Source organism: Pseudopodoces humilis, chromosome 4 (assembly GCF_049639895.1).
Source record: "Pseudopodoces humilis isolate 2021_Gansu_Grassland_sample_001 chromosome 4, ASM4963989v1, whole genome shotgun sequence".
Classification (NCBI taxonomy): domain Eukaryota; kingdom Metazoa; phylum Chordata; class Aves; order Passeriformes; family Paridae; genus Pseudopodoces; species Pseudopodoces humilis.
The window spans coordinates 56,596,241-56,619,455 of record NC_142203.1 but is presented as its reverse complement, the minus strand read 5'-3'; the positions used below and the strand labels follow the sequence as shown (position 1 = coordinate 56,619,455).

At 37.2% G+C, this 23,215-nt stretch overlaps 1 protein-coding gene across 3 annotated transcripts; it reads right to left on the bottom strand.

The window, feature by feature from the left end:
* Window positions 1-1,316: 1,316 nt before the first annotated feature.
* TRIM23 (tripartite motif containing 23) lies at window positions 1,317-23,174 on the bottom strand. 3 transcript variants are annotated; one of them, XM_014258869.2, is made up of 11 exons: window positions 23,032-23,174; window positions 22,179-22,341; window positions 14,779-14,903; window positions 13,670-13,948; window positions 12,875-13,057; window positions 12,126-12,341; window positions 10,968-11,102; window positions 6,197-6,326; window positions 5,969-6,079; window positions 4,427-4,551; window positions 1,317-4,105 (listed from the first exon to the last, which is right to left on the bottom strand). In XM_014258869.2, the coding sequence occupies exons 1-11, from the start codon at window positions 23,113-23,115 to the stop codon at window positions 3,926-3,928; spliced, it is 1,731 nt and encodes a 576-aa protein (XP_014114344.2). In that variant the 5' UTR covers window positions 23,116-23,174; the 3' UTR covers window positions 1,317-3,925. The 3 variants fall into 3 exon arrangements, with proteins under 3 accessions (XP_014114344.2, XP_005530152.2, XP_014114345.2); XM_005530095.3 differs by having other exon boundaries at window positions 14,779-14,900; XM_014258870.2 differs by lacking the exon at window positions 10,968-11,102.
* Window positions 23,175-23,215: the final 41 nt, after the last annotated feature.

The following is a 23,215-nucleotide window of genomic DNA, read 5'->3' as shown; positions in this document are numbered from 1 at the left end:
GGGTTTCATTTTGCTCCTCATCCCTGTCTTCCACTTCAGGGGACTAGATACTCTAAGGATAACTGGTCTTACTCTGTTAAAAACAGACAAAGAAGGCACTAAGGACTTCAGCTTTTTCTTTATCCTTTGCCATTCTTTCCTTCTGCATGCAATAACGGATGGAGATTCTCACTGGCCCTCATTGTGTTGCTGATGCATTTGCAAAAACTTTTTGTTGTCTTTTTTATCAGCATTAAGATCAAGTTCTATCTGGGCTTTAATCCTTCTGATGTTTTTCTCTGCATAATCTCACAGCTTCATTGTAGTCCTGCTGAGTTGCCTGCCCTTTATTCCAGAGGTTTTAAGATCTCTCTTCCCATGTTCCAACCAGAGCTCTCTGCTGAGCCAGGCTGACCTCCTTTCCCACAGATTAATCTTTCAGCACCTGAGGAGACCCTGCTCCTGCATGTCTAGCTAGGATTTCCTTCTGCCTTCCTTCCATTGCCCTTAAGGACTACCTCTTAGAGGACTCTCTCAACTAGTTTCCTAAACAGGCCCTAGTCTGCCCTCTGAAAGTCCAAGGTGGCAGAGCTGCTGACGCCTATTCTTACTTCTCCAAGAAGCAAAACCTCGTCATCACTTTGCCCTAGACAGCCTCCGAACATCACATCACTCATCCATCTTTCTCAGTTCACAAACAGCAGGTTCACACTGAAAGCTCAGACAACTTCTCAAGCTGTTGTGAAGCTGGTTTCATAGGGTCCTGTTAGTATGCTGCTTAGTTAAATCTGCTCTCTAAACAGTAACATTGATCCTGGCTGTTTATGTTCACATAACACCACTGCACTCATAAAAGACTTGGGAGTTTACAATTCTGGAAACTTCATTTATGAATTGAGATATGATGCATGGTAACCAAATTAATCTCAAAAGCTGCTGCTACCACCAGGAAATTTAGTGAGATGTAGAAAGATATAATAAGAAAAATTCAACAGGAAGTTAAATGTAGAAAAATCTCTATTCTGAGATGATCTTAAAACAAAATGACAAGTTTATTAAAATTAGTTCTCAAGGTTTTACATAATTTTATTGAAAAGAAATTATTTTCTGGGCAATGCAAATTGCAGCTGCTCGTGAATTTTTTCTACTAAAAGAGCCCTTTCTTTAAAGAAGTCTTTACAATAACATCTACATCTACTCAACACTAAGAACTAGATCCTCATAGTCCACAATAATTTTGAAGATAGAATACAGAAACAGTGATAAAATATGACTGTTCAGTTAGCCTAGACATACTATTTCTGAGATGAGGTTCTTTGAAGAAAGCCACAACACAGTCACTGGATGTTGCATTTACTCAATTTCAAAATTACATCAAAATCATTTGAAAAGTTAATTCAGTGTTTCCAAACAGTTAGCAATGCTTTAGTGAGTTCTAGTTGAAGAAATATTCCAATTATATATTCCATAAGTCAGTACACTAAAAACTAAAGTTCAGTAAAACTGATGAAACAAGCTTAAATTTATAACTGAAGCAGTTTATATATTGTATTAATGTATAATATGAATAAACCTCTTAGTGTACTCTACACTGAAGAGTTCACAGACAAATGCAACACTTTCACATTTACTTCAGGTCATCTTAAATAATTCAATTAAAAAACACTTTCATGGTAGCATTCCATGTGTAACAAGCAATCACTTGTACTCCAAAATATGCATGAGTCAGGATTTTTCCTCTGCCCTCAAATTTAATGTTACATAAAATAAAAACTAGTCACCTTGAACATTTTGAAGTAGAACTATACTGAGCAGCAGGTGTAACTGAAGCCTAAGCCAGCTGAAATAAAACTAAATCAGGATTCTTCTAAAGAATGCATGTCTTCTGTTAAAAATATTACAGGAAAAGGTATCTACCATACTTAGCAGAACTGGTTCATATTTCAAAAGAGCTGTGGACAAACAGCCCTAACTAGGTCAGGGGTTGCTCTGCAGTACAGGCTAAGCAGATGCTCAAGTCACAGCTACCAGCTGTGTATTGTGCAAGAAGTTACAGGCTGGGAAAGATGAACAATTTTAAGTTTGCTATGTACAAAAACCCCACCTTTCACTCCATTATAAACGATTTCCAATTTTATCAGGTTGTCTAAAGAAAGAGTAAATACTCTCAGTACCTGTACGTGTGCAGGCATTGAAGACCACTTCACAAACATTAAACTACTTTAAAGCTTAGTGTTCCTTCAGGTATTATTCAAGCCATTAGACTTGCTGAATCTGAACCTGCATGTAACATAATCTACCTGAAATTTAAGTAAAAATAATACTACAAATGTCATTATAAGGAAGTAGTTACATTAACTGCTTCCTCTAGAAGAAAAGTGCAAATTATTTGTTTATACATTCTTGGCTTTACCTAAGGTATGTAGTAGGAAAACAACCTAAAACTGCTATTAATACAATGAAAGCAAAGCCATAGATAATGGGATATACTTTCTGTGCTAGGTGAAGTTCAGAGCTCTCATAGGTAAACACTTTTCAGTGTGACAAAAATATCTCCACATCTGTGAAACAACACTGTTCACTTGCACTATCTATTTCTCCTGATTCACCTCTACTCCAGTAAGGAAAGTGATGATAGAGTTTTGATCTACTGCTCACAGTCATTGTAGCTCCTCTACCAACATGAAGAGGATCCATGTCATGGCAGTGGCAGTGGCCATGGACTTAAGAGAGAAGGGAAGAAGACTCTGGTGTGCATACTACACAGATAAAATTGTTTGCAGAGTTGCATGTCCAGCAGAAAAAGAGGTATCACTAAGTCACTGTAACCTTCTCTAAATTTTAATAGCACTACACCCATATTTCATGGATTTGTGAGTAAGTAATCTTCAAAAATGGAGGCATTGGTGACAGTTCCATGTAGAAAATACAGTAAAAACTGAAAATCTAATTATGGAAGGTTTATATCACATTTTACTATCTACCCTTCTAAAGACTTATAATTAGTGTACACTGGTTTTACACTGTGTTATTGAACATTTTAAGGCCACTGCCTTAATCATGACTTCTACATAAAAGCAAATAGCTAGACTGACATTACACCACACTACTTCTTTAAGAAATTTCCTTCTCTTAATTTAATTTGACTTCTTGAGGAGTAAACTTAATCTCTAAAGGCAGATTATGTCCCCAAGTATGCACAAAACACTTTCACCTCAGTATCACTATAGTATGTCCATAAATAATTCAGTGTGAAAAACCCAACTAACCCCTGCCCCCAAGATATAAAACAAGCTGCTAAACAATGCCACGGCCCCTTTGCTCTGCAACACTTTTCTCCATTCTGAGTTTTCTTTGTGCAGTTATGCTGCCTTCCTGTAACAAACAAGGAGGTTAATAAATAATAAGGGAAGCATTTTCTTTACATGGTGTAGCTGCATGTAAGTTTCAATGCCACCTTTATATTTATATTCTTTCGATATTAAAGAGTAGCACCATTTATTTCTAATTAACAGAGCTGGCTATTGTAATAAACTTGAGATAGATTTTGGAATAGTTTCATGGGAAAGTATTTCTAAACTACTCAGAGTTTTTATAACACACATTGACTACTGTAATCTCATTATAATTATTACATGAAATCCAACGCATATTTTATCAGGGAAAGAACTTAAATTGTAACAATAGCACAAAAAAGAATTTCAAGGCATCCTTGTAACACTCTTCCATTCCCACTAAATGTAAATGTATCAACTTTCAAAATCACTACAATGACACAAGCTTACTAGATCAATTTTCCAGTCTAGGATGAAGGTTTATATTTTTTTTGTAACCACCAACTTAAATAAAGTCCCCTCTTCAGAGAGCAGACCTGGTGACAACACCCTAAATCGTGCGAACAAAACAAAACCATAAACTACAACATTAAATTGCAGCTGATGTAAAGTTAAGCCACATCCAGGACACCAGCAGCCACTAGCTGCCTTGAAAGCCAGTCCAATCCTTCATAAAGTCCTGTACCACTTCGGGCATCACAACCCTGAATGTACCAGCTACGGCCACAGCAGAGTTTGTGGAGACTCAACAGTTCTGTGATTTCTTCCACTGGAAGAGCACCTGCTACATCCTGCAAGAGAATCAGATACAAAGACTCAATTATTTTTCTGTATTATGTTTGAAGCCATTTTATTGACTTAGACTGAAGCTATAGATCACATAACAGCTCTTCAAACACAAAAGGCAAAGCAAACAGTTAAACATTTACTACTTGTTACCATAAAAAACTCCTTGGTTGTTCAATCTACTAAGTGCGCTTAGCACCAACATTTACTTGACCAGCATCACACATAAGGAAAATACCTACATTTTATGCTTTCCACATTAGCACTCCCTACCCACAGCAGAGGGTTCAGAAGGCTGGAATTTAATAGACAAGCATCACAAGTACCTGTTTATTAGCAAAGATCAAGAGCAAAGCATCCCGCAATTCCTTCTCCGTTAATAACTTCGCAAGTTCGCTGTATGCTTCACTGACCCTGTCTCTGTGACTGCTGTCAACAACAAACACCACCGCTATGAAAGAAGAAGAGAAAGGTTTTACACACATTCTTACATAAACTGCAAAATTAGCTTTCAACTTACACAATAGAAGGTTTCTATGTGAAATTTCTCAGCTATACAAAACTTCAATTTCAAATCCAGGATAACTGAGAAATTCATTACAGACTTCTATATTTTAAACAAAAGTCTAGAATTCATTCTAAAACAGGGAGAAAATCTATTTTTTTTTTTTGGTTGTCTAATATAAAGGCCATGGTATTTTAACTACTTAGGTCTAAAACCAGATTTACTATGTGTGGATTAAGTATCTCAGTTTAAACCATTTCTTGATCCATTTATACTCCATTAACTTCCATATGGCTGCTCCAGTTTCCCTTAATGGGCTGTAACATTCACAGGTTCAGCCAAATCAGCACAGCTTGCTTCAACTACAGACTACACAATCCAGAGAAGATGGCCAAGGACCCAACATAGCAGCATTAGATTTTACTATCCACTAGAGAGTAACTAGGATGTCAAGAAAAACTGGAGAATCAAGGGGGCAGAGCTAGACAACAGAATTTAAAATCAAGAGGTCTGCAATGAAAAAAACCCCAACACCAAAACTAAAACCAACCTACTGCAGTTATGTACCAGGGTAACTGCTTAGCTTTCTCTCCACTATGCAGTTCCGAGTCAGGCATGATTTGACATTACTTCACACAATATGTTGTAAGAGGACAACGGAAATCCCAAAATACAATTTTTAACAGTTTGAAAAGATGAGTAATTTAAAATGTTAAAGTTTGCATTTAAGGCTGAAATAAGGCACAAAGTAAAGCACATGAGCTGATGCTTGAAACTCCCAAGTATATCCTTTTAAATAATTATGAATTAATCAATCAAGAGGAACTTCTTTCTGAACTGGAATAAACCTATGGAGGATTTACAAAAGGACAATATGAATTTTTAAGTTGGCATCAATGTTTTCAGACTCAATAATCTAGTATATAATCAAACACTGCACTGCAATAGCAAGTCAGAAGTTACAGAACTTGGTAGAATTTTTTAAGTTGCTATCTAAAGGCTCCTAAAAGCTGAGTATTTTCAAGTGCTATTTATATTTCGTACTTGGCAAGTACTATTTCTCACTATGCAGACTTTGGGATGCTGTACCTTGTCTGTTGTTAGCTACAACCAATTTTACAGGGGTTCTAATTTTGTTTGGCTCCATGAACTGTCTGATGGATTTATGGAGAATGCACCTTTATCATGCAGTAGACACTTTGACCAACTGGATTAAAATGTATTAGCTCATGAATCTAACAGCTGTACTTTGCATTAGATGAACAACTTTCTACTGTCATAAATTATTTCTATTAATAATCCTTCTGGCTTTGAAACACAAGCTAGAAGACAAAATACATTTTAAGAGCTGTATCAGTATTACCTTGTGTATTGAGATAATAATGTTTCCACAAAGGCCTCAATTTGTGCTTTCCTCCTACATCCCAAATAGTAAACTTTAAATTCTTGTATTCTACTGTTTCAACGTTAAAACCTGGAATAAAAATATTTAAGTTTTACAGTCCTGCTCTGTATGAACATAAAATAACCAAAATCAGCAGATAAATCAAACATTCAGAAAAGTCATTACATTTAAATTGTAGCTACTAACCTATTGTTGGAATTGGCTGCATGAATTCATCTTGCTTTAACTTAAACAAAATAGTTGTTTTGCCAGCTCCATCTAATCCTAAAGTAACAACCCGAATTTCCATTTTTGGTCCAATATGTACCCTGTTGTCCTGGAAGAAACAGCATACATAAAACAACAGCAAAATTTGGAAACCTAGAAAACCCTTATGTTTAAAATGTGTATTTTGTCACAATTTCTAAAGTGATTAAATGGATGGTCTCTAAAAATACAAGGCACAATCACCAATCACTTCCAGCAATAATAGAAACAAAAATATCCAATAATCTCTGTAGTGAACCTGTAACTTCTATGTGACCTGAGTTACTATATGTCTTTTAGAAAGTCAGCCAGTTACATGACAGTACGTCTGTATTTGACAAAATTTTTAATTCTTTCATCATTCTTGGCTGAGACCATGTGAGGATTTTTTTCTAGCAATTAATTACAGTTCTCTGTCCAGAAAACTCTTTTTTTTCCCACACTTCATTAATGCCTCCACCTAGAGAACTTTGCTGGAGGTTCCATTGCTTTACCTCTTCACCCTAAGCCTCTTCCAATCCTTTGCAATAGCAACATTAGCGCTAAGCAGTAATCTGAAATAGCAGAGAAAAGCAAACAGAACCCCCCAAGTCTTTCTTGGAGACAGGATATGAGAAACAACTTTCCTGTTTGTAATTTACACCAAGCTATTGTTAAGTATTGAAGGATATGACAATGAAGATGTGATGAAATGGTGAAGCATAAATTCTAAAATAAACACACAGGCTAGATTAGTATATATTCCTGAAAACACATTTTTAAGTACTTGGAACTGCTATCTTGATGGAACACCAGGGTTTTAACCACCAGAATTATGTGGCAGTATATTTGTTTTCTTGCAAAATAGCAGACAGCACTATGCCTACTCCACACAGCCTCTTTTTTCTTCTTACAGAAGAAATACTATTGAGTTCAGAAACCCTAGAATGTCTCCTGGTAAAAGACCAACATGTCACCAGTGTTACAGGGCATATAAACATGTACATCACGTGATGAGAGAATATTTATCTTTTTACACAGAGACATATATGCACACAGGATCCATTACATATCTGGATATACTGTCATCATCACAAGCAACTGGATTCTCCCCTCTGTCATAGGAGAAGTGGCATACTTTCAGAATAATCAATACAATTCAATGACCTTATGCTATCACAATCCAGGAAGAGAGTAAAAATACCTTGAGAACCTGCTTCCTAAAAAAAAAAATTAAAAATATAACTATGCAACTACCACAATGCAAAAGTCAGCAACATCATGACTGTAAGTGTAAAAGCCAGATTAAATGTTCATCTCATTAAATATGCAGTCTTAAACTAGGCAAAGATGGACATGAAAGTAAGAAATAGGGAAAGCACATAGTGATAACTTTCCTAAATAACCTCCCTGTGCTTAACAGCTTGCAGCTCATGGACTTCCTGAGCCAACAGTGAAGTTTCTTCAGCTAGCAGATCTTGATGCATTATTCACCTGTGAAATTGTTTGCTTGCTGCTTGAAACCTAAATGGGCCCAGATGGTCCTTATCATAGAACTCCACAGACTACCTATTCAGTATGAAATAAATTACTTTATTTGAATCTGTGAAATGAACTTGTATAAGCTCAGCAGGTTCAGTACTACTATTACACAAGGCAGATGCTCCAAAATCAAAAGACTACCTGAGATTTGGAAAATAAAACATTAAGACTTAACTGCTTTTTAATAAATTTTGTCTAAGTTCTAGATATTTGGAATCAGAGCTGAAATTCTGACATTGACAACACTGCAACACATTGTGATTATCAGAATGGGTTATCTCATTCTGGAAAAGAAGATTGTGGGCAGATTTTTGATGAGCATATCAACAGCACAGAGAAAAAACAAAGTATGCAGAAGGCTCTGAAGTCTAAAAAATGTCATGTCTCCAGCACTCTTTTCACTCTCAAACTTCAGTTCTGATTTTATCCAAAATTTCTGCCAGTGAATCTCCCCAGTTCTTCTCTGTGCCTGAAAGGAAGGAGGAAAAGTAGCAGTGCTGGATAGAGCTACTCAGTTTACAGGTTTCTTGCAGGAGGCAGCACCCTAGCTATAGGCAGAGCTTGCTGACAGTGAGCCAGTCTTACAATCCTCTCACAGCTCCACCAGAAGCACTTCGACTGCTCCCATGTCAGAAGGCAGAGGCTGTATAATTTAAATAATTAGAGAAATGAAGGAGATAAGTGATGCTGTCAAATTTAGCCATCCTGTTGCAGTTTGCTTTCTCTAAGGTTTAGAATGATAACAGGCTGTTCTCAGTATGTTTGTATTCTTGCAAAAGGAATCAAAATATGTGATGGGTAACAAATTTCCACTTTTTCCGAAAGTAGTTCTGTCACTTCAAAAAAAAACATTGCAAGCAAAGTTGCTGTTCTTTAAAACAGTGCGTAGCATCTACAATATGAGCCAGTAATAATGGACTTTCCATGATCACAGCTAGAAATTGACACAAAAAAAGTCCTTGTCAATTGTATCAACACCTTTAACTAAAATGGTGCTTAAAAAAATGACAAATAAAATCCTTTTGTGTCTGTATTTCTGGCAGCTGCATAACTTGATGGCATATTTAAAAGCAGGTAACCTTAGACTTCTGTTTAAGTAAAACAGAAAAGTATTTTTTTATATCTCAGTGCAGAAAGTGCACAAGAAAAATCCACAACTATGATCTCTTTACTTTTTTATCTTCGAGTTCTTTCAAAAAATTTGATGAGACAAAAGCTCTCTGTACATGTTTACTTCATGGTGTCTTAAAGTGCTTTCTCTCTGATAGAATACTGTCTTCTCAGCTAGTCTTGGTGTTGGTTAGCAGTTGCCCATAGTTAGTTCAACATCATAATGAGAATTTATCTATCAATCTCAGGCACTGTTTCCTTAATAGTTTTCTCCCTCTGCAGAATGCACATACACATATCTATGATGACCAGATGCTTTTCTTGTACATAATGTTCTACAGCCACTGTACACATTTGACAGAACACTATCTTCAAATAAGGATCCTGGGTGAGGAGCCATTTCCTTGCCACCAAGCTAAGTACATGAAGACATCTCAACCAGAATTCTCCAAAACCTCCCTTCATTGGCATTTCCCTAGCTGGTTTAGGAAAAGAAATGGCACTATGCCTGTTTTTTTGTATCATGAGTGAAAAAAAAAAAAAAAAAATACAGGTAAGATTTACTAACTCTCAAGAATGAAAAGGACTTCTCCTTCCCCTCCTTTAACCTCCACAACTTTAATTGGATATTAAATATTCCTCTGATCTGGTACTGTCTGAAATGTTTTTTCACATATTATAATGGAGGCAGCCTTCAGTGTATGCTAGCTGCTGAGAGAGACCTTTCCAGTAATGTAATAACAGTTCTTTATCTGAAGATTTTATTTCTGCCTGTTATCTGTTCCCAGGTCCAGATCTTTCATGTACAACAAGCCTCACTACAAGTCACAATAGTGGCCATCAGCATAACAGTAATCTAAAAATACATTGTCAAGAAAGAGAACATCAAGCTTCATCAGATGTGAGGAAACAAAAAGTAAGAGACTCAAGGAATTACTTTCACCTTATTTTTTCACAGCTGCTACTCTTTTTGTGAAAAGTTACACTTGCTTTAGCACCTTTGAAATTCAGAAATTAACCTTCAGACGACTTCATAAAAATACAAATTGTTACAAGAGAAAGCCAAGTCTTCTGGGTCCCCCAAGCCTATTTCAGGCCTCCTGTAACACCTTAGCTGGCTCCTATCATTTTCTTTCCAAAAGCTCAGAAATTCACAATCAAAATTTTCCAAGTCAGACAAACAGCTCTGAAAGCCAAACCAAACATTCAAAATGCCCCTCTGACTCAGAAATTCTTCATCTGTGAAATGTGATTACTGCTTCATTCATGGAATAATGAGGGTTTACAGAAGAGGTTTCCTTGGCCCTACCAGCTCTGGTCTCTGCTCAATAGGAAAGAGACAGGCAGAAGTGAAAATGTTGCATTAACATGGAAATTCAAATATACTGAGGTTACAAAAGCAATTATTTTGAAGGACTTTAATTTCTCAAGTCAGCAAGAACTGACATAGAATCCTTATGGATGCATTCATTTCCTTATAGTAAATGCTTCAAGAGATACAGTTAAATTCTCATTGCTGTCTCAGCAACAATAGATCCTCTTCCTCTTTCACCGATTCAGTACCAAAAAACCCCACACATCAAAGTACTTATTTTTCCTTGAGTTTCAAACTTATTTCCTTTATTTACTTTCTAGCAACTGTAAAATAACTCTTCAATGAACTGAAAGAAATACATTTTTTTAAACATTATAAACTGAAAGTTAAAATAGTAGTATTGCATTTAAAATAGGTGAGCAATTTTCAGGAAATAATCAGTTGTGTTTCCAAAGAAAGGTGTTTCTAGAACTCACAAACTTTCTTTATTTAAAAGAAAACAGCTCATGTTCAAATAAAGTTACCGATATTGTCAATGTTAAAAGAACATTTCTCACCCTAATTACAGCAGCACAGGGGTTTGTTGCTGAAATACCAGATTGCACTCATCAGGTGATGAGACACTGTGGCTCCAACTGATACAGAATTGCCTCAACTTGCTGAAATAAATACAGTGTCATAATGTACATATATTATTCCTGCTTTATTTTAGATTTGGGACTTTACATAAAGTGGATAGCTGTACTTCCATGAGATTAAGAATACCTTTGTAAAAGTGACAGGTATGCTAGCATCCAGCTGTACATGATCTGCAAGTTCTGTAAACTGCTGCTGCTGTTTCTGTAATGTCTCTAGCAATCTTGTGATTTCCTGTTTGGCCAACACTACTCTGCAGTCATCCTATACAGACAAAGAGAACAAAAGCATGCCCTTCCTTTAGTGATTTACTTAAAAACACCCCAAATACAATATAAATATGATTGTTAGAAAGAAGGCATTTTAAATAGAAATATTCTTCTTCAAGAAATTAACATTTATGAAATAGATTTATTTAAAATTACAGTACAAGTATCAATATCTTAACAGTTTTCCTTAACACTAATAGATACTAAATAGTCCTGCAGGTTAAAAAAAAACAAACAACAAACTTTCTTTATGAACCACCTAGGAGTAATGTAAATTATAAGAAACAATAATAACAGTGTAACATATAAAGAATATTTATATTTTTTATATACCTTTCAAAGAGATGGAATAGAGCAACTATTTTGCAGTATATAGCAACACACTTAAGAGGAAAATACTAGTATCCACCCATTCATGATAAGAACATTTGTACAGTTAAACCTGACTATGCAACCAGACAAACTCTAAGCAATCTGAAAAAGAGAAGTGCAAATAACATATTCATGAAGTACCTTCTCACGCTCAGTTTACTATTTGCTAACATACTATTTACTTTTTCCTGTCATTGAACTGAATAAATAAGGTATCAATCAGAAACTGTCGCACAGCCACTCTCATCATATATTTAAGATGTTGAATCACCCATGTTACTAGTGCTACTGAAAGTGATTTAATCCTAAAACATATTTTCCTACCAGCCATCTATTACAACTGGCATCAAACATCTATAATTGTAATTGCAACTGTAAAATCCCTCTAATAAATTCTGTAGGTGTTTTTTTTTTTTTTTTCTTCCATCTTGTCTCGCCTTCCCACTAACTTTACAAATATCAGAAGGTATTCCAGGAAAGCCACAGGTTTCCAGCAACTGGAGGACTCTATGCTTTTGTCTCTATGTTTGAATCTCATATCATGATTGTTTTAATCTTATAAGAAAATAATGCAGAGTACCATCTAATGTCTTTTTTTGTAGTTCCATGTATTTTGCCATATGCTACAGCTCACTTGCCAACCTACCTGTTGCAAAGTCTTTTCACAGTGAAGGCAAGCTGTTGAAACCTGTGACAGGAGAATGGTCATGTCTTCTTGCTGTTGCCTAAGCCAAATCAACTTTTCTCTCACATGAGCATCAACAACACTAAGAGCCATTTCCTCCTGACGACAAAGGGTTTCATGAAGATCAGAAAAATAGGCTCGGACACATGAACGAGCATTCTCTGCAGTTCCTGGTACCTAGAGTATTGCAGCAAGGACATCCAAGAGATTAAGGACACCAGATTGATTCCAGAAACAGATTTTATATTTTATTCCAGGTTCCAATTTATTTTCACATCTGCTTGGCTACATCACAGTTCAAGTCCCCGCTAGGGCTGATAAGACTTTCTGTATAATACCAGAACACTTCTAGAAGTTATTCCTATAATCAAGTAGCTCATTTGCATGCATAGACACCTGACTAAAAATTAACAGGGAAAAAAGCCTCAATAGCCTTATACCACCTGAGAACATACACAGTCTGTACACAAGCAGTCATACAACTTTTCTGACTGCCTGCATGTTTTCAAGTAGCCTGAAAACATCATAGCACACAAGTTCCCATCCATCTCCTGACCTAAGCCTCAATACTGACTTGCTATATAAAAGACCTTAAAGTCTTGTCCTATAAGACCTATGCATAATTTTCAAAGAAAGTCCTTATCCTGGTTATTACAGAAAAGCCAAAAATCTGTGCATGTTGGGGAAATAAAAATTTTTAAAAAGCATACATGTTCAGTATGGGCCATTCCAACTCCATCTTCAACTATTTGTTCTCCTCCTTCTATATGCTGAACAATTCCAAGTAATTTTCTGGAATAATCTGAGATTTCTTCTGTAAAAGTTCTTATACAGTGAGCCATGTCTAAAATGGATGCACGAATCTGGTTTGCTTCTGGTTCCAAGACAGAGTGCTATTAATTAAAAGCAACATATAAAACATCAATCATAATGATCAGTCTTAATAATATTTTCTATTTTATTACATATTTAATATATATGTACAAGGATATGGGCTGATATTTACACATATATGCGGTAAAGCCAAATAAGAACTTCAAACCATCTTGCAATTTAAAAATACAGTCAGGACTTATAGATTATTCCAAAACTATCTCAGACATCTGGCAATTACACAAATAAACAAAAACCTTCCTGTTTATCATAATTTATCATAAATAAAGAAGAAGAGTTAGACTGCACCAGTAATCTGATACGTATCTAGTGTCTGCATTATGAAAAGAGTTTTTAAACTGGTGGCCCAGTGTTACGAAAAGTTCAGAAAAGGAGCAGATAAAGGGACTGTCCTTCTTCATACATACACACATTAGTAACTCACTGAGTTCATACAATTTATTTTTTTTTATTTTACCATGGCAACTATCTTACAAGAAGGGAAAATTAAAGAATGGGATGAACACATCAAGAATCTATCCTCCTTTCTTTACAACTTTTCATACTTTAATTGGATAAATAATTATGCAAGCCACCCCATGGCATGACTAGAAATTAATTACTAGCAGTACCTTGTGACCTTGATGCTTCCCATATTCTTTGCAGACACAACACATGAGAGGACTCGCCTGACAGCCCTCTTCTAAACAAACAAACTCAATGGCATGCACTTGGTGTTGGGAGCACATTGTCTTCTCATGAGGCTTATCAGCAAGAGGTACACGCCTGTGCTTCGCTAGAGTCTTAGTAGAATGAGTAAGCTGGGAACAGTCTGCACACAGGTGAGTGGCACAAACAGTGCAATACACAGATGCAACATGGGCTTCATCTTCATCGCAACGAATGATACTCTAACAATAAAAACAGGCAAAACTAAAGTGGTTAACATTTAATTCCAATAACGGAGGAAAAATCAGAAGACTTGTCAACAATATTAGCTTTCTTTAAAAGTTATGCGCTAATATATATTTGGACTACTATGAAACTTGATTACAAGTCTATTAAAAACTTTTTGAAAACAAACATTTAAAGTGTTCAGTGATTTTATAAATCCAGGTTTCAGTGCAAGTTGTAAAGGTCTGGAAGAGAAAATAAATCTAGCTCTACAAACTTCCTCCAAAGCAGAGGAGAGAATTACAGAACAGTGAATTAGTTACAGAAAAACAAAACACCAACAGTCATATAAACTCTTAGGAAAGTTATCTACATCTAGAATCGTACTGCAAGACATGTTGCACACCAGCTGTTAAAACTGAAATGATAAAAGAAGCTAGTTTTGGTAATGAAGCACTAAATGATGGAATAAAATGACTAGAAAAGGCAACTATTGACAAGAGTAACTGGAGTCTTTAGGAAGAATTCCTAAGGAGTTTCAGAAAACTGTGCTTATGTGACTAAAACTAAAATATCAAAATGAGTAAGCTTTTCTAAAAATCCTAAAGGCATAAAAAACCAGGGAAAATAGTATGCATGTTTATTAATACCAGTTTATTTTCTGCTTTACTCAAGTACAATTAGCATTTAATTATGAATAAATAATTGAAGCCTTAATACTAGATACTGGAGGAACAGTATTATTGGTGAAATTACATTTGGCAAAGAACTGATTATCAATTTTTTCCTATTTAGAAATAAATTCTAGCAAATGCAACTCTTTTGGTTTTTGTTTAAAACTCAGTACCTCTCCAGAGAGGCCAATGCCTTCTTCAGCTGTTCCATACTGCCCAGCAGGTCCATTCTGCAACCGTTCCAAGAGTTCCAACAAAGCGAAGTTCTTTTTCAATCCCCATACACCAGAATCTCCTACTTTTGATGAACAGTTAAACAAAAGGGAGAAGAGGAAGACAAATCTCAAGCATGTATAATTTTGAGAAATTCCACAAACTACAGTTTAGATTTGGACAAATATTAAGAGCACACCAACTACATTAATATTAACGAAGTGAGATACAACTAGTATTTTTTCTGCAAGCTCACTCCATCTTCCTCCTTCCTTCAATCATTGAGCTATTTAATATTTATGCAGATTTTCCCTACTTAAAAGATGCTAAGATTATTAAAAATTTAGAGAAACTCAGTAAAAATACTTATAAAATAATCTGCAATGGCTAACATCTAAAGAAAATGAGGAACAGACAAATACTGTGTATCACAACTTACTGTTTTCAGAGGTATAGTGAACATTTCTACTGTTCTAATGGAAGCCATGAAGAATTCCCTACTGAGTATTCCTTATTCCTTGTATCACAAGAAGCAACACCAATTGCAGACCTCATGCCAGCAAAATCTAAGTAAAACAATATTCAGAAAGAAACCCCAAGGTACTACACTATAAAATGATAAAATGGAAGATCATTCATACTCCCTACAGCAAAGCTGAAATCCATTTCTACTCCTGTATGATCCTGATTTTGTAGACCTTAACATGAAGCAATGAGATGAGAAGCAAAATCAGAACTGCATCCCAATAGGTGCTGCAAAATGGTAACAGTATAGGCCACATAGCATCTTCAGGGAATCTTAGTGGTTGCTTCTTCAAGGAATTGTCATCCCCTGACTTTTCTCAGTAACTGTCATAAATGTAATGACACTGTCTCTGTTGCAAGGAAAAGGTGGCTCAAGACCCCAAGCATCATCTTTGAGCACCAGATCATTACTTTTTAACCGTAACAAAATCACAAAATTCTTGAGGTTGGGAGGGTCCTCTTCATCACTCTGCCAAGATCTCCTAGAGCTAGTTGCCCAGGACCACACCCAAGCATCTTTTGAAGATCTCCAAGGAGGGAGATGCTATCACCTCTCTGGGTAACCTGTGGCAGTCTCGTTTCTCTTACAGTCGAAATTGTTTCTTTAAATGCAGACAAAACTTCTGCATTTCAGTTTGTGCATGTGACACAGCAGCTATCCACATGAACTCACGAGCCCAGACTACTTGAATTGTCCAGTTACCCCACGTTGTTTCCCAACTGCTAAATTATGCTGCCCTGCGGCCGTCTGGTAGGAGTATGTGCCCTTCATCCTTCTGGAATTTAGTGTCATCTCACTGATCTTTTACAGACATAAAGTTTTACTTCTTCAATATGGAGACTTATCAAACACTCCATAGATTTTGATTTATCATTAGAGTGAAAGTGCAGTTCTAAATGACCAGACAAACAACAACTACACAGTTATGAGAAATATCCAGCTGGTAGCCACACTGGATACCTAATTGTTTTATGTAGATTCCAGTTTAACTTCATGAAACTTTCTTCTTCTAGTGCATCTTCCTCACAGTTTAAACTATAGCCCGTAATACTCTATTTTGAATTTGGCCACTTAGAATTTATTTCCCTCACATAAACTTAAAGGCTATAAATAGATGATACTATTTTCCTATAGCTATTAATGGGAGCATTTTTTAACTGTTCTGTCCTCCAACATTCTCTGTGGGTATAAAACAACACTGATTACATTTTAAAAAAAAATTACCAGTAAAGACCATGCATTTGTTGCTTCCAGAAATGGGCCTATGAAAGCGCTGGTCAGTAACTTTGAAGCTAGATATAAAGCAAGGTGCTTTTAAAAGTCAGAGATTTTAAAGTCAGTGATCTCTGCAGTTATGAGTTCCATGGTGGAAGCCTTCTCTGCTATACAGAGGCATTGTATTGCCAATACCTAATCTAAGATCAGTGCACTCCACAAAATAAGCTGCAAACAAACAAAATGTTTTGACTTTTTTTTCCTTGAGGGAGTTTACAGAAGGTATGTTCTGTCCCTCCAAAACTAGACTAAGCAAAGTCATCTGCTTTGATATATTCTGACCTCAGAGCTTAGCAGTTTTTTAGCTTGAGCATTCCTAGCAAGATCACTATTTTTTCGTAACACAGAACAAAGAAGAGTCACCTCTTACTACAAGTTGAAGAAATACAGAGCATTATATCCACTTTTAGAATTTAATTTACATCAAAACATTTTGTAAACAGAGTCTGGATTTGCTACATATGTATCTAAACAGATTAACTCTCAGAAAACAAAACACTGAAAAGCGTTCCCTTCTAGGGTATTCAGCACTTTCTCATAGCAAACTGTGTACAACTTTCAGCTTCTACAACATACAAAATAGTTACATTAACAACACACCAATATGACTGCTGATACTAACACGGACCTTCTATTTTCAGATTAGCCACTAATCCAGATAGCCATTAATAGCCCAGTATAAATGGATGTACATGTACCAAAAGGATAAACCTACTTAAGTAAGAGATTATAGTTCCTAGTCTTTAAGCAAACATTGTCTTAGCCTTTAGGCAAACACTGGGTAAGGCTGAGAGAGGAACAGGCTATTCAATCATTACAGAGTTTCTTACAGAAGTCTTTTCTTTCACAGGTTTTAATGTTTATTAAAAAAACCCTAGTACCCTTCTCAGTTTACAACCTTGTATGTGATTTTAATCATGTTAGTTCTGTTCCATGTCTAGCAGAGAAGAGAAAGTCAAAACAGAACTAATTTACTGAATTATAACCATGAAGATCAGAAAAGATAAGTCTGTAGCTATTCTATACTTCTTTTTTGGTTCATAACTCAAGATGTAATAAGAAACAAAGATACATGGCTCTTATATTCTCTCTATTATGTATCATGAGACTTGAAAACACAAGTACTAGCAATTGTACAACATGTCCATCTTGGTCACAGCTAAAAAACAAGCAAAGCCTACATGCTAACTTTTAATCTACTAAAACAATTTATAACCAGCAAGAATAGTTTTGAATTATTCACAGAATAGTCTTGAATTGGAAGGAACCCATAAGAATCACCATGTCCAACTCATGGCCCATTCCCAATGTTTGCCTGAGAGCATACTCCAAATGCTTCTTGAACCCTGGCAGACTTGGTGTTGTGACCACTTCCCTGGGGAACCTGTTCCCCTGCCCAGCCACCCTCTGGGTGAAGAACCTTTTCCTAATATCCAACCTAAACCCTCCCCTGACACAACTTCTGGCCTTGGGTCCTGTCACTGCTCACCAGAGAAGATATCAGTGCCTGCTCCTCCTCTTCCCCTCATGAGGAAGTTGTGACTGCAATGGGGTCTCCCCTCAGTCTCCTCCAGGCTGAACAGACCAAGTGACCTCAGCCGCTCCTCATACGCCTTCCCTCAAGGCCTGTCACCATCTCTGTTGCCCTCCTTTGGATGCTTTCCAACAGTTTAAGGTTTCTCTTATATTGCATTGCTGAAAGTTGCCCTCAGCACTCGAGGTGAGGCTGCCCCAGAGCAGAGCAGAGCAGGACAATCCCCTCCCTTGCCTGGCTGGCAATGCTGTCCCTGATGCCCCCAGGACACAGGTGGCCCTCCTGGCTGCCAGGGCACTGCTGGCTCACATTCAACTTGCCATGGACCAGGACTCCCAGGACCCTTTCCATGGCACTGCTCTCCAGCCTCTCATTCCCGTCTGTCTCTACATCCAGGGTTGTCCCATCCCAGGTGCATAACCCAGCACTTTCCTTTACTCTTGAACTTCATGTGGTTGGTGACTGCCCAGCCCTCTTGGCAGGCCCTCCTGGCCTGGAGGGAGTCAATAGCTCCTCCTAGTTTTGTATCATCTGTGAGCTTTGTATCCCTCCCAGCCCTGCACCCAAGGCATTTATGAAGATATTGAAGAGCACAGAGGCTAAGGTGGAGCCCTGAGGAACCCCCCTAGTGACAAGTCCCCACTCTGATGTCACCCCATTCACTGTAACCCCTTGTGGCTCACCCACAAGCCAGCTGCTCTTCCATCAAATGATGTGTTTATCCAGCTGAGTGCTGCACACTTTGTCCAGTGGGACACTGTGAGAGACAGCGCCAAAACTTTACTGAAATCTAAAAAGATCACATCAACCCTGATCAGCTAGGTGGACTACCTTGTCATAAACACACATTCTCATAAAAAAAGTCATGTCTCATTTCACTGGTATCTATAATAAAGTTTACCTATTTGAAAAAGGGACTTTGCTCTTTTTACTCTCAATCTAACCATAAAATTTTTAGGTACTTAACATACACATTTTCAACACAACTGACCAAGTGTTATTTTATATTTAAAATCATTTAAAGATGAGTTGTGTAAATACATCCATTTATTCTCTTGGACTTTACCTCAAATTCTGCTTTGATCACAAATGTAAGAGTTTAGTGATCTCATCTTTGTGAGTACAAAGAATTTTTGTGCCCACTACAAAAATCATTACACATTCCGACTATCATCTCAAAAGAAGAGTAAGACACAAATAGCAGGAAATGTCAGCCAGGAATGAGATAGTGACAGAGCGAAGATATTAAGACTGACTCCAGCTAACAATACAAATGTCAATTTCAAAAGCATGAAGTTTGACTGAAAAAGTGTTACAATTAATGAAAGGGATAAAGGAACAACTTTTGTCTGAATGCCAGAACAGATTTCAGAGAATGTTTACCTGTATTTTCTTACACAGTATTTTTAAGTTTCAGCTTGGCACTCAAACACTAGCAAAGGCATGCGTAAATGTAAGCAACACCAATCAGATGGATTCCATGAAGTATGCCATCACCTGGCACCTTTTTGGTTAAAAAAAATCTTAGTCCAGTTGAAGGCAACAGTTCACATACCTTCAGCATGTACACATTCATTTAAAATTTTCCACTAGAAGATTAATCACAGGCAACTTAATTAAATAATGCATTAAAGAATTCATTAAAAACCTAACAAAAATCAGTGTTTTGCTATTCTGAAATGCAGAATGGTTTGGGCAAGCTTTAGTCCAATTTGTTCATTACAAAATGTTTTCTCTTGATTCTATGAACTATTAGAAAATTTCGTTAAGCATGTAAACAACATTTCAATTTTCAGCTGCAGAACATGTGCTTCCAAAAATCCTGATTCACAAAGCACTTCTAACTTTGCCTGCACATACAGCTATACATAGGAAGATGAGACAGCCCTGTACATTTACAGATACCCCAGCATTTCAAAAAGTTCCCACGATTACTTAGGAAAACTTCGATGAATATAGTATTAAGTGCTTTAGTAATAAGAGCAAAGGAAAAAAATGTAACCACAGGTTACTTTAGACCAACTAAAAGTCTCCTTAAAATCCATAGATACTGATTATGAAACTGTTCAGCACAGGTAGCTTTGCATCCTAATTTTACAGCTTTTCTTTCAATAGAATTTTCTCTTAGCAATGGTCCTATCATCAAGATTTAGATAATAAACAGCTCTCTGAAACCAGAGAACATTATTTCATTAAATTCATTAAATGGTAGAACAGCAATAGGGTGAACATGGAGCTCACTTTCTTATACCCTCAAACAGAGGGGAGGGAAGTATGAAAAATTCCCCTGAGCCCTGGGTTGTCCTTCGCTGCTCCTAAGCTCTAGAACAAAACAGAACTACAAGTGCAGCAAATTTAACCAACAGCAGCAACTACAAGGTGATTAGAGCAAGGTAGCAAAAGTACAGTTGTCTCAAAGAGGGGTTATGACGCTGCATATGGAGCTGCATTCCACAAAACATCCTGGTTTTATATCCTAGAACTAGTAATATGTCTCAAGGCTTTTGGAAATGGAAAGACTAAAAGTGCCTATGACCTCCCCCTGCCTCAGATCCCCAGGCAGAATTTTTATTCTCAGAAGTATTTTTATTTTCAAGCTGTTTTGCTAAGATTTTCTACCCAATACTTTTGTGAACAACTGTTGATCACAGTGCATCCTTCTTCTTTCTAGTGTTAGACAGCAGGATGCAACTCCATTATTCTCGAGATAAAAGAATCCTGAAACTTTTCATCCTTTTTGCTAACTGTAGGAGACTTTGATTTAATAATAATTCACTGCATTTCATCAAAAGCTCCTCAGGGAAAAAAAAATAAAAATCTGTAAACATTTTTGTAAAGCTTCATTTTCACCAAACATGAAACACACTGTAATAATATGATAGGATCCCTTCAGATGGCTGGGGAAAAAATGCATAAGAAAAACTAAGAAACAAGCTCCCCATCACAACAAAAAAAGCAGTGATCTTGGACAAAAATGGACAGCAGGACTGAGTGTTGTACTCTAACATTCTCCCTCTAAAAGCATAGTTTAAGAAATCTTGGGCAGCTGTACAGTCATAGATAAGAAGTCAAACAAACCATTACTCTTCCAACCACTCCACTAGACTGGCAATTATTCATGATTCCCATACTTTACCATCTCCCTCTGACCAGAAAACAAATCCCTCTTTCATAAGAGACTGATATTTCTTTTCCTGATTTCTATCTTCACAAAAACATCCTGCGGAGTGCTTTAATATTCTTAGCAGATTCTCATACTGCTAAATCAAGTGAATTTGATACTTAAACATTTCTTTCATGGTTTACCAGATTAGAGATGTCCTTTTCTAAAGATTCTCCTTTCAACAGGTTTATTTTTCCTCCAGTGCTATTCAAAACTGCTGGAGCCAGTTCTATTACAAAGTTCTTTTTGTTACAGCTTCCTCTGATAACTTGACTTCTCTATAATCCCATGTTGATTTGGTAATTCTTATTCTGAAGAAATTATATGCATGTGCCATCTTTTGCCTAAAATAAACTTTCACTGTAAGAAAAAAAAGCTTTATCTTATCCTTTCAAATCCCATGTGAAGATATTCTTAGAGTTAAGGAATTCCTGTTAATAGCCTGCCACTACCAATTATTGCATGCACAGAAGTCACTAACATTGTAAAAACCAGGTTTGTTATCACTGACCCTTCCCTCTAAATCACTTAATCATGAATTCAGACAAATCTGTTTGTCAAAAAAGTTACCTATTCAATTGCATGGGTTTAGCATTTAGGACAATAGGAAACTAAGATTCATTCAGGAACCCTTACACAGAAACATTAAACAGAGTAGTCCCTTTGTAAATAGAGGTGTACAAGAAGATGTCCAGGTATAAAGATTGCAAGCCCAGGTTCAAGAGGCAAATCTTTACTTTCTGCATATTCATTACCTGGAAATATTATCACTATGTGGAGCACTAAGAATCTATGTCTAGCATTATGTTCTAGATATCCTTGACTGACAGGTTTCAAGAATGTCAAACTTCTATTTTCTTACCTAGTTCAGTAACTTGTCGATCAAAAGGACAACGAACTGCTCTCCCATGAAGGGGAAGTCGGGTAAGACAGTCATGGCAGACAGTATGGCCACACAAAAGCAGCCGGGGAACTTTGTCCCCTTGTAAAGAAAATACATCTTCACAGACCCCACACTCAAGAACCTGTAAGTTGAAAAGGTTGGTTTTGAGCTAATTAAAATTAAAACTACACACAGTAAGCTATACAACAGTTTATTTTACAGATGTTCATGCAATCACAGCACATGAGCTGAGTCAGTAATTTTGGTTTATACACACAATTAATGATCATACTGTCGATCTTTTAAAAGTAAATAAATAATTTTATATTTATAAATAAAATATTAAAATAAATAAATAATTGCTACAAACATAACATTTTAACTCCTCAGCATCCTGCCTGACCACCACTCGCTCCTACCCATCTCATTTAATACACTGCCACAAGACAAGCCAACTGGTCAAGAGGCACAATCAGCAGAAACATCCTCGCAGGAAAAGGAAGCGGCCAGCAAGACCCTGCCAGAGCAGTGTTGGCCGGTGGAGTTTCCCCTCGCGGCTGATGCTCATGAAAGAGGTCAGTCATACCAAGTGAGCCACTTAGCAAGCTACAAACGCAGCCCCGAGCTAGTGTGAGCAAACTGTTGCGGGCCGAAACATCTCAAGCTATAAACGAAAAGCAAAAGATGGTCATATAGAAAGAAAAAAAACCCAAAACCAATCCATAAGGCTGGCACCGCAGGGGACACATCCTCTACCACAGGCCACCCGCACCCCGTCCTCGCCCGGCACCGCCCACTCCTCCACAGGAGCTGGGCCGAGCCTCCGCCTCACCTTCACCGCAGCACCCGCCGGGCCGCGACCACCAGGCCCGCGGCCGCCCTCCGGCCCGGTCTTGTTTACAGCCAGGGCCGCCATCTCGGGGAGGGCGGAGCGGAGCGGCCCCGCAGGAAGGAGCGGGGAGCCGCCGCCACCGCCTCAGGCACCACCGCGGCGCGCGCAGGCGCCGCCCTGCAGA